This window comes from Corvus cornix, chromosome Z (assembly GCF_000738735.6).
Source record: "Corvus cornix cornix isolate S_Up_H32 chromosome Z, ASM73873v5, whole genome shotgun sequence".
In the NCBI taxonomy this organism is placed as follows: domain Eukaryota; kingdom Metazoa; phylum Chordata; class Aves; order Passeriformes; family Corvidae; genus Corvus; species Corvus cornix.
The window spans coordinates 44,638,635-44,650,759 of record NC_046357.1 but is presented as its reverse complement, the minus strand read 5'-3'; the positions used below and the strand labels follow the sequence as shown (position 1 = coordinate 44,650,759).

Here is a 12,125-nt window from a genome sequence, read left to right as displayed (position 1 = left end):
CTTTTGATGTGATTATTTTTCTTGCACTACTTTCATTCTTGGCACGGTTCCACTGGGCTTGAAATAATTACAAAAAGCATTAATTTTGCCTTTCTGTATGCTTTATATACACCTCTAAAAATGGCACTATTTTTTCTTGTTTGCAGTTCTTTGGAATGTGCGAGGCTGACACTTTTTTTTACATATAAACAGTGATTTAGAAGGTAGAGCTAAATCTAGTCAAAACTGTCAGTTCCTGAGGTGTGAGAGACTCCTTTCAGCTCAAAGTTTTGTAACATTTTGATGCTCATCTAACAGCTCCTAATCCACAAATCTTATATGAGGATCTTGGCTACCACATAATTTAAATTTACACCATTGCAGACAGAAAAAAGGAGGAAAAGGGAGAGGTCCTACTACTTCTAATTGCAGAGAAGTACTTAAAATATTCCACTAAGAGCTCTACATCAGTATCAAACAAGCCCCATTTGAGCTCCATTTTATAATGGTCATGCTCAGATAGAGCCTTATATAAACACCTGTAACCAACAGGGAAGTCCACACTAAGAGCAGAACAAAAGTCAACACATTAGGTGACAATCGCGAAAGGCTGCAATCTTGCTTACGCGTTCCTGTGACAAGAGCACAGGAACAGAACTAGATCTTTGCCCAAGTTACCAGGCTAAGCTGACACTAAGCCGGCACTGATCTGGAATCCTGACATACCTGCTGCAGAAATAAAAGAATGGAGAGGATCTCAGAGCAGGGACATCAGAGCCAGCAAGGCTAAGCACTGCCCTCAGCACAGACCAGCATCCATCACAGCGCACATTCAAAGATGGGTACTGTTTGATAACCACAATGCTAGAACAGTGAGTGGCACTCTGACTACGAGAGCACGGGTGCTTACAGACAAACTGTTTCCCCTCCAAACTCTGAAAATGCCTGTACACGTAAAACAAGCAGTCAGGCGAGTTCAGCGATGGATATACATGAAGGCACTGTGATGGTACCACATAGAATGTAACCTACCACATCTCTGACAGAAGCAACAACCCCAGTCAATACATTTAGATGATTTTTTATTTTGCATCTCTACTTACTACTCTGCATTCTGCACAGTTTATATATAGGGGTTGGATTTCTTTTTTTCATTGAACTCTTTGTTCCTGTATTCATAGTGATGCACTAGTGTTGAATCAGAAATGTCTTGCTGCACTGTCTTGTTAATAAAAAACACATCTCCACCCTCAGTCTTCAAGTGGAAAATAAATATTCTTCATAAATTCTTCAGCAAACCTGTTTACAAAGTAAATCCTATGTCTCTCAGAATCAAAACTTGTGTTTGTACAAAATAAGTTCTGTTCTTCTCTGAGCCATAGTCTCCCTCCATAGCCTTCTGCAGTAACACCAAATCATTTCCATTCCTGGTTTCAGACATCCAAACGTCACTCACTAATTGCTCTAGGCTGCATGTACTACAACCCAAAGCATCATGTTTCTTACTCATCTTCCATCTCCACTGATGTCATCTACCTTGCCCTTGCTGGTTCTTGAACATTAAAACTAGCTGAAGTATTAGCAAAAGCAAAGTTCAGAAGAGGTGGTTTGAGAAGTAGAAATTGCAGAAGTTCCCTGCACTCCACCATTGCAAAAATTTCTCTCCTAACAGATGCAGGTCCTCTCAGATTTTCCAGAATTAAAAAAGGACTAAATAATACCTACATACATTCTTGAAGGCTTTGCTAATAAAATGGCAAAGAAATATCTGAAAACTCTCAGATTAATGTCCCCTTATTAGCGATGAAATTTAACGAAGAATAATTCAGTATATGCCACAGTGCTCAGATGGACACCTAGACACAAAAATCTGTGTCTAACCTAACTGAATCTTCATTGGGATGCCACTTCTCTTTTGAGACATGAAAGTATCTTTGTAAGGTCCCTGCTTACAAATTCAGTTGCCATAGCTTAATAGAGTAAATGAGTTAAAAAAACCTATGTTTGAAAGAGAGACTAGTCCAAAAGCATCACGTGGCTTAAACTGGCCTAAGCTAACATATATCATCAACATTTTTGATTTCATGGATAACCTCACCTCAACTTTCACAATCTACAAGATCACCACGCATGGAAACTACCAGCTGTGTCTGGTACAAATGCAAGGATATGTCACTTCAGCTAAGGTTCAAGTAGTATTTCCTGCTGGCTGGACTGCAGCCTTTAATCATAACTTAAATAAAGCCTTAGTCCTGTTAAACCTTACACTAGCAGTTCTAATGGGGCCAGGAGCAAGGCTTCACATCTTGGAGAGGACAAGGCAGAATTTAAATCCCCTGCTCACTTTCAACTAAACCTTTGTCAAGCAGGCACTGAGTCTATAAATTAATAAAAGCTCTAGGTTTTTTGATATAATTAGTTCTTGCCTTTTTTAAATATTGGAATGTAAAAGACTCACATCTGTCTGTTTAGGACAGAAAAGATTTTTACACAGGATAGATAAACATCCTCTTGTAGCTCAATATTGCTCAAATTTTATGTATCATGCACCACTTTCAGTACATCACTCTTTGTTAGGAGACAACCTAACAAAATCACTGTACATGAGCAACCACCCTAATCTAGTCTTTATCAAACCTCCACATTTTACCTGCAAGCATCTGCTGTGCATCCATAATAAATTAAATTTCCAACATTGCCCACCTTTTTGCAACTTGAAGATTTAATAATGCTAGCACTTCTTTCCCAAAGGAGCAGGCTCTATGGAAATGGGGGACTTTACTCAGGTATCAAGTTTTAGTCACGTCAGTCATTGCACCCTTGTTAAAAACGCCACTACCTCTAAATAAAATAACAGCATGTGACAACACTGCACCAGTCTGAAGAGAGGAATTGTGTAATGCTTTTTTGGAACAGCACAAGAAATTTAACCACTGAGAACATAACTGATTAAACTAGAATTTGTACAGCACTCTGAGAACCCCATCACTGTCTATGCAAAAAGCACTCGGAGGTTTTCAGGGTTGATTTATGTAGTGGGTGTAATCCAGGTGCAATCCCACTTTGCCCTCGAAGTGAGACACTAGACATGGACCAATCCCGTTCTTCAAACTATATAAATGCAAAAATGTTGTGCTGCATCCGTTCCTGTAAGGTTTAACCCTAACCAGCAACAACTGCTGACCTTGTTTGGCTGCTGAGGACCTGGAAAACACAGTTTAAAGGAGCTTGGATTTTTTAATGGATCTGTTGACAGTAAATCACTCTCCCAGATAACACATACCTAATATGGAAAAATTCTGCCCAGGTTTGCCTTCTATTGTCCCAAATTGCAAGTTTGAGACTGAACAAGTTGCAGGGGCAGGTTGGTAGTAAACAGGTCTACAGTGATTGGCTATAAACTGAGGAAGGCAGGAAAAAGTACATTTAGCACACAATTTGGGTTGAGTGGCATCTGGCATCCTGCCTTTCTCATATTTAGCAGAGCAGAGTCAGTTCTAAACCAGATGGAGTTTTGCAAGGGACTACCGCAAAATAACATCTTAGAGATGCAGTCATGCAAGAAATGGGTCCCAAAGAAGAATTTGCTTTGCTGTCCCTAAGACAATTATCATCCTTCCAGATTTCTAATGCTTAGTAGGGTTTTACTTAGTAAAATCGTGTATTTGACTTTGTCTGTTGTTTCACCTGGCAAGAAGATCTGCAGTCTCTTGCCAGTTGATAGATTTACTAGCGTTCAATCATTTTTCAGGATGTTCAAGTTAAAGTCATTGTTTTTAGCACTTACAGCACCTGCTACAAGGACTGCATATAGGCAGTTTTTAACCCCTTCTCTGTTTGTCTGTACTCTGTTGGACTAGGCAGCTCAAGGCCGAACCAGCAAGGGAGCAGATGGTAAACCTGCTCCTGCCTCATCTCCTCCTGGGATGGCACCACTGATGAAGAAGCTGGAAGAGTGAGAACTCTTCCAGCTGTCCGTGCTCAGGTCCAGAGGGAGCTGACAAGTCCCCTCAAGAAACAGATTTCCACCTCCTTCTGAAGACCTGTGGCTAACAGTTATTCTGCACATGGGATAATCACTCAGCAGAAGAAAGCTGTTTTAACATGCTCTTTATGCAATAATGTTGTTCTGTTTGTGCCAATTCTATGTGCTTTGGCAGGAGTTGAGAAAAATTATGGACACAGAGCATGACAGCATTCACTGGGAAAATGGAAAAAAAATCATTTCATCATGGATTCAAGTGTAATCAATTTCATAGTTAAGGCTGTACTTAACATATCTTGTCTTCACTGCTCTGATTTACAGGTAACGATTTATAGAAGCGAAAACCTCTCTCCTGGTACTCTCCTTTGCTTTTCCATGTCCAACAGTACTCATCTGACAATGTGAAAGTAACACGCAACTCCCCAATTCTAGACTACACTGGCTGAGACCACTTCTTTCTGGTTTATCAAGAGAGTGCATGGCCCAGTTCATGTCCTTGCTGACTCATGCACACAGCAAGGTCGCTGCACGCTCTCTCCCATAACACAACTGTACCCAAAATGGACCTGAAAAAGCATTTTGCCTATGGCTGCAGTACACTTTCTCATGTGAGGGTGCTTAGTTGGGTTTTTCTGAATCCTCTCCCAGCTGTATGTCGCTTCTCTACCTACTGACTTATGTGCCAGCAGGACCCCGAGGCAACGCACCACACACGCCCCAGCTGCAACCTCACTGAGCCAGGCCTGGGGGCCACCCCCAAAATGCCACCGCCCCTCCACTCCGGCCCAGCGTCCTACCTGGCATCAGCTGCGCCGTTGCCTCGGGGTGGTGGTAGGCGCGGCGTGGGGCTGCTGCTGGCTGGAGCTGACCTCAGGGTCAGCGCTCACCGAGGGCGAGCCGGCCACCTCGCCACCCGGGGCCAGCTGTGGGACGGACGGGAGGGTCTCCTCAGCGGCCGGTGGCTCCTCCTGACCTGGCAGCTGCAGGGCTGAGAGGGGGATGCTGATGGGTTTCCCAGCGGTGGTGATGGCATTGGAGCTGGTGGCTGGCACCTGCAGGGCGACCACGGGGCCACCGCCTGCCCCCCGCGCCGGGGAGGCCAGGGGTCCCCGGGGCGGCCGCTGCGTGGCCATGCGGGGCGGGCCGGGCGGGGAGGCGCAGAGGCGCTGCGGGTCGGGGTCGGGGCCCGCGGCCGGCTGGGGCACGGTCCTGGTGGGCCCCAGGCAGGAGGGCCCAGCCGGGGGCTGCGGCTTGGGCTTGGACATCTGCGTCAAGGCCAGGGCCGGCCATCGGCGCCGGCCGTCAGCTCGGCGTTGGCTACTATATAGTAGTCCTCGGGGAGCTCCTGCTTGATCTTCTTGAGGAGCACGTCGCCGCCGCCCTCGTCGGCAGGCTGCGCCTGGGCCTGGGCAGCGGCTGCCGGCCGCTTGCGGGGGCCCGCGGGGGCACGGTGCGGGTGTGGCTCGAAGTCACTGTCCTCGTCGGTGACAGAGGACTCACAGACCATGTCGAAGAGGGTGGCCTCATCCTCGTACTCCTCCACAGGCTCGCCCAGCTCTGACGGTTCGCTGCAGTAGGAGAAGTCGCAGGAGTCACGAGTACGGGTGCAATCCAGCTTGGCCTTCCCCGTCCGGCCTGGGTAGCGCTCCAGGGGGCTGGCCTGTGCCTCTGACGGCACCCCCAACATGCTGGGGCTGTCCGAGTTGAAGCTGCGGCTGTCCTGGAAGCAGACGCGCTCCTGGGAGCCAGCCCGGCAAGTGGCGGCCAGGGGCCAGTGGTAGGCATGGCCAGCACTACAGCCCCACATGGCTGTCAGGTTGCCGTGGGCCCCCTCTGAAAGCAGGTGCTTGAGGTTGGGGATGAGGCTGCAGATGGTCCCATGGCTGTGGGCCCAGCTCACCAGCTTGGAGAGATTTTCGGAGGAGGTGTGAAGGCAGTCCTCCATGGTACAGGATCAACAGTGCCTTGCCACTGGGAAGTCAGCTGAAGACACGGTTCAGATCACAGGGTCCTGGCACTCGTGGTCGTGTGTTGCCAAGCTCATATTTACTGCTCACCTGCAGAGAGAGAGAGAGCAAAACCCTGCTCTTCAGCACTCCCAAAGCATGACCACATTTGCACGGGCAAATGAAACATTTGTACGCTCAGCTAAACCCATTTCACTCTTATCTCATGCTCTTCAAAACATGTCTCAAAACTATGCCTGGTTATAAGCAGCCTCATTCCTCATTCTCAGGAACATCCCTGCAATATACAACTGAAGAGAAAACTGATTTTCAAACAAGCCAGTTCAGTATCAGCGGCAAAATGACTAGAAGCTTAAACCTCTGACAAAATATAAAAGCAGTCCAAAAGATGGTGATTGTGTGTTGATACCTAGAAAATTAAAATTAAAAATACAATTAATTTTAAACACCAGTGTGGCAATCAAGCACCAACTTTCATTGAATCTGAAGAAACAATAAAGTTTTACGTAATTTATGTACATTTGTCAATTGAATCAAATATCTCCTTTTCAACTGAATTTGAGAGACATCAAAAGGAAGGTTTGGAACTTGAGTTTTCAAATACAAGGAATAAGCAAACAAGCTTAGCCTTCACTGTTGTATACTGATAGTCATCAGTTGCTCAAAGGCTTAAGAGACTCTTAAAGGACCTACAAGACTTAAGCCACAACCTTCCCTCAACTTTGAGATTTAACATTTTGCTTTTTTTCATATTGTCTGTTTTCCGACATCTAAATAATTATTCAGTTCAAGAAAAGCTTTTGCCATTTTCATCAAAACTATTTAGAAATTTGCAGTACAAGATGACAGCAAAACCTGAGTGTCTCTCTTTGTATATACCTAATGACAGAGAAGTCATCTCCAGTGACCTCAGGCAGCTAAAGTATCTGTGAATTTCTGCTCATTTCTGCAGGTCTGTTTGGAGGCTCTCCCTAACCCTCTCTCCCCTGTGCTTTGTGAACATGACCTGCAAGTCTTGGAGTTCCTGTTGTTCTCATTTCACTTTTGTTTTCATATAGGCAAAAAAGCGCATTACATTTTTCCCAGATGAAATGCAGCATTCATGGCAATGTTACACCTCATTTTATTCCTTGTCCTCTTCTATACAAGCACTTTTGGATGCAAAATTAACTGTGTCAAGGCTTAAAAAGACAGCCACACGGTGCCTAACTGCCCCTGGGGAATGCCTTCCCCACAACACAATCAACACAAATTACTACCTGCCTACCTAGTTGCTCCTCAGTGTCACCTGTCACCAGTTAGCTGCAGATAATCTCTGTTTGCTCTGTGCCAAAGGAGGTGAGGAGGCTGTGTTTCAATGATTTTGCAGCCTGCACATCCCTGCCCACTCCCGTTCACCAGGCAAGGGTTGGTCTGTGGATAGCAAAACTGCAAAACTGGAAATAAAATAGACAAGTACTGCCTACGATCTGCCCCACAAGGCTCCTCCCAGGTCTTTTCACCCCATGCACTGTGAGTCTTTGGTGCGGTCAAGAATGGACCCAGCATGGGAATTTCTAGAAACTTTGCAAATTTCTAGGTATTTTTTCAACATCTTTGAAATTAAGCATGGAGGGAATGAATGAACAGGAGGAAGCACATCATTAGGAAATAAAATTGTGTAGAATTCAAGCTTGTTTTTGCAGTAGCTCAAGCCAGAGTGCATGCACAGAGAACAACTGCTACAATAACTTGAATTCTAGCCCACATGCAAACAGAGACTTCAGAGCATCAGCTGCAATTCAAAGCTCCTTGCATGACCAGAGCATCTGTGAAGTATAATAAATGCAGAAGGTCCCCAACTTGCAAGTCTTTCAGGAACTGGAGAAGACTTCCCTTTTCAAACATTAAACTTTTAAATATCTAAAACTTCTATTTTGTTACATTTTGTTATTTGTTTTAAAGCTTTTAAAGATTCACCATCATTCTTAACAGGGGTCAACACACCTGGGGCATCCATGTTTCTTCTGAGAGACATATTCAAAGACAGGTTCTTACAATGTATCCTGCCAAGAAGAAACACCAAACGACAGGAGGAGGAACACCATACTCATAGCAAGGCAAAGAAGAAATCTGGAAAGTGAACAGGGGAAAGGAGGGAGAGCTAAAGTCAGAAGCTGCATCAGTGTAAACCTGTGTGGTATCATAGAGCTGCTCAGTTGCCACACAACCAGGAATGTATCTTGGGAAGACAGAAAGCCATGTTTGGCTGAAGGACCATTTTCCCCTTAGGGAAATGAGATAAGGTCTGCCACTGTCTGACTGCCACGGTCAAAATTGTTTGTGCAGTTACTCAGAAGCACCGTGTCTTCAGTTTGCCAACTAAAGAGAAGTTGCCAATGGCACTTTGGCAGGGAGAGACTCATGCTGTAGAAAGCACAGCAAATGCATCATTATGTATGTACCTGGTTTCCTGAAGAGGACCTTGTCTGCTCAGTCAGACAGCATGATCCTGGATGACAGTCTGCTCTTGTTATCTAAATCACATTTTAGAGATTATGTAAGTTCTTCATTCAGCCTGGCAAGATCTGATAAAATGACTCATGCTTAATAACCTGATAACATGATAACTCTGAAATCATACAGTAACTAGCAAAAACATGCTGTAGCTTCAATGTGATCTACACTTTTAACTGCATTACAGAAGCCTTAATCTTCCACAGCACTTTTCTGCAGTTCAGAGCCTACAGTTCAGATACCTAATTCAGAGTGAAGCATATTTGGGTGCTGAATTCACTGCAGCTATCTGGACCCAGAAGACAGAGTCAAATTTTACGGCTTTTTTAGATTTTACAACCTCATTTATAATGTACCACTATAATGACTAATGCGTACAGAATGTGTGATGTGCAAGAATGTGCTACTATTGCAAAAACATGCCTTGAGATCTGTTAGTGCATTAAGGGGGACATAATTTGATTTGGGAAAGGCAGTATTTTCTGTATCCAGAACCAGAGTTTTGCCATAGTAGGTCTATTTGATGACCAAAGGGCAATGAAAAGTAGCAACCTTTAAAGAGTAGCCCTTTTCCATGTTTTAGGATGGGACTTGTCTTAGCTACATTAATGCAGACAAAATTCTTCCTGGTTTTGCACAGAGCAATAGCAAGAGACCCTTTGTTATGATGCAGAGAAGATGCACTGACACCAGGCAAGTCCCAGGAGCAATAGCAGTTGGTAGCTGTCCAGCATGACCTCTTTCCTTTATCCCATAAAAAGAATGAACAAACACCATTGCAGAGCAGAGATCTGGCTACTCAACTACATTTTCTCTTCTGGCTCCTTGCACATGAAAGTGATAGAGTGGAGTTTTGGTTAGGACCTTGTGGAAGGTTCCTCAGGACTAAAAGGGAATTCTGTGATATGGCTCCCTCAGAAAGGAGGCAGCAGAGGTGAAGATGCAGAGAAGGAGCTGAATGCAAAAAAAATGGGATGATGCACAGGTTTAGAGTGGGAAGTGGGTGTCCTCCAGCAGTGTCTGTACACTGGAACATGCATTTGATGGACCTACAGCTCAGGGAGGGTGATGTTATATTTTATTGTAAAGAAGGAAAAAAATCTTGTTGGGATTCTGTACTCTCACAGAACCCCAGGTAGTTAGCAATGGATTTCCTTCCCAGACTAATGTTAGATAAGTCAATTCAGACTAACTTGCATCACACATATCTATGTTTGAAATTTTATTAACGTTACTGATTTTTAGTACTTCCATGCTGATTCTTTTCCAAGGGAACAATATAGCCAGGACTACAGTAACAGTCCTCTTGGGACATGATGCCAAGGCTGATACTTAGAATTTTCTAAAAGTTCAAGGTTCTCAAGTAAAAATACAATGCAAAATTTACTTCTGTTAATAACAAAAAATAATTGTTCTAATCAGACAGCTGTATAAAAACTAAAACCCAAATACTAAAACATTAAAAGACAGGTGTAAAAAGCCCTTCATTTACTAATTTTACATAGAATGGATGTCAAACCAATCTTACAGCAGCTGAAACCTGACTTTTAAGTGTTTCTATGGAGAAGCAATGTTTTATCAGCTTCTACATTCAAAAAAACTTTGAAAGCAGTTGGGCTCTGCTTTCTCATACTTACAAAAGAAGCTCAGAATATTTTAAATCCTTTTTGTTTTCAGTCTCTCCACCCTGTCCAAACTTACCAGGCTATTACTCCATCACCATCTGAAGGGGAAGCATTGCTTCATTTTTTTGAAAGACCTATCTTTCCATACTTAAAAGCACTGTGAATTAAAGGTTTGGCCACCACAGTCAATCTCATTCAAGATTTTAGCTAATGGACAATACTAGGGCTTCTCTTATTACTAGCATTTCTTAAGCCAAAGGTTTTGAATTGATAAATGACTGAGGTCAATAACAGCAGAAATCTAAATTCATCCACAAAGGCAGAGTAGTACTGAAGTCCCCACAAAGTCCTCCTGCAGTCCCACAGGCCCTGCTAGCCATCAATCCAGGATCAGCTGCATATTGCTCTTTCACAAAGTACGATGCTGAATTAAACTCAGCAGGAGCTGCAGTCTTGCCCAGATAGCACCTCCAAATGCTGGGGGCCCCAGCCATGCAACAGAGCATCCAAAATCACACCACTGGTAATCACCTTCTCTGCTATCTCCTTTGAGGGGACCCTGCTAACAGTAGAGTTGAAACTCAGCCTCTTTGCCCCAGTGCTTTGATTTCTTCACTAATATTGCTCAGGAGGTCATCAAGATGACAAAGGACCAGGATGGACAACCAAAACAGACCAACAAACTGGAAGGAATGGGAATAGGTTAGTTCATTTTCCCTGATTTTTGACATCTGGAGTACAAAACTTCCATGTCAACTCAAATATTATTGAATTTACTTTCTGCTTGAAATAAGGACTATGAAGCAAGAAGAAGCAGAGAGAGAGAAAGCAAGCATGTCAAAAACAATGGCATCTTATAGACAAAGTATGAATCAACTAGTTTAACCAGTTCACCATGGGGGGAAAGGGTTGACTTCTACCTCTGATACAAACTGTATATGGCTCCTTTTACTTAGGAAGACCTGTTTTTAATTGAGTGTCTCTCCAGGAAACAAAAGGGTATACATTACAGAGGAAAGGCTCACAAATCCTGGCAAGTTTTGCAAGCCTGTGAGGTAGTTTGGCTATGTCATGTATCCTCAAGCTAGTGAGTAATTCCTCCAGTTATGCTCATATGTGACTGTTCCTTAACACTTTCATACAGTCTCTGGATGGTGTCTTCAAGGGAAAAATAACCTCTCACCACAAAAAAATCACATCTCCAACTTATGTAAGCTTATGCTATTTGTTCATGTTTTAGCTCTGTAAGAAATTATTTAGAAATAAATAGGGATACACATTAGGAACAGAACAAAACCTTCATGCTAATTTGCCACCTCCGCAATTCTAGGATCCCAAATTTTACATAAATTCAGTCATTTATGTGTAGCAAGTGCCTTCCCTCTAGTGTGTCTCAGAGATTTTGTGCTTATATTTTGGGCTTTCTGAAGTCAGCAGGAGCTGTGCTGCTGAATAAGCAGGCTTTACTCTCAATGAACCACAATTACAATTCCTATCAGTAACAAGCAGCACCATGCTTTCCTGAGAAAGGGGCTCAGAGGCTAGTAGGAAGGAAAAATAATGCATTTGTTTCTGGGCAAGTAATGCTGTACTTCATTCAAAAAAATGTCATGGTTGTCTGTCACATTTGCTCCACAAGGCTGCAGTTCCTTCTAAGTTGATGGTTAGTCTTCAGGATGCTTTCCTTGCCAAGTGTGGCACACCTTCAGCTGCAGCTGTCATCACAGCAAGCCAGAGCAAAGCGGCAAAACCTGTTTGCTGCTGAAACTCCTTCAGCTGGCTGGGACAGCATTTGTGGGTTTCCTAACCTTTTCATGTGGAAGACTATCACAGGATTAAGAGCCTCCCAAGGGCCTGCCTCATTCACAACGTAAAATGATTCACCCATTGACAGCAGAATTGACTAAGGAACAGTTTGGGGGCTCGATCCTTAATCTGAATGTAATGCTACCACTGTTTCTGGTTTTGTAATCTTTTTCCCCAGCACCTACTAAACAGGGGCTACATGAGCCCTGCTCTTGCACAGTGTGTCTGAAGGGTCACAGAGAGACCAAAAGAGCACCAGGAGAAGCA

The 12,125-nt window shown here is 43.8% G+C and overlaps 1 protein-coding gene across 1 annotated transcript in view; it reads right to left on the bottom strand.

Moving 5' to 3' along the window:
- Positions 1–12,125, bottom strand: part of KIAA1958 (KIAA1958 ortholog) — a 53,358-nt gene that overhangs the window by 16,803 nt on the left and 24,430 nt on the right. The window contains 3 exon segments of the mRNA XM_039566613.1: positions 4,762–4,791; positions 4,794–5,252; positions 5,255–6,021. Of these exon segments, the coding sequence (XP_039422547.1) occupies positions 4,762–4,791; positions 4,794–5,252; positions 5,255–5,909 (1,144 nt within the window). The 5' untranslated portion in view covers positions 5,910–6,021.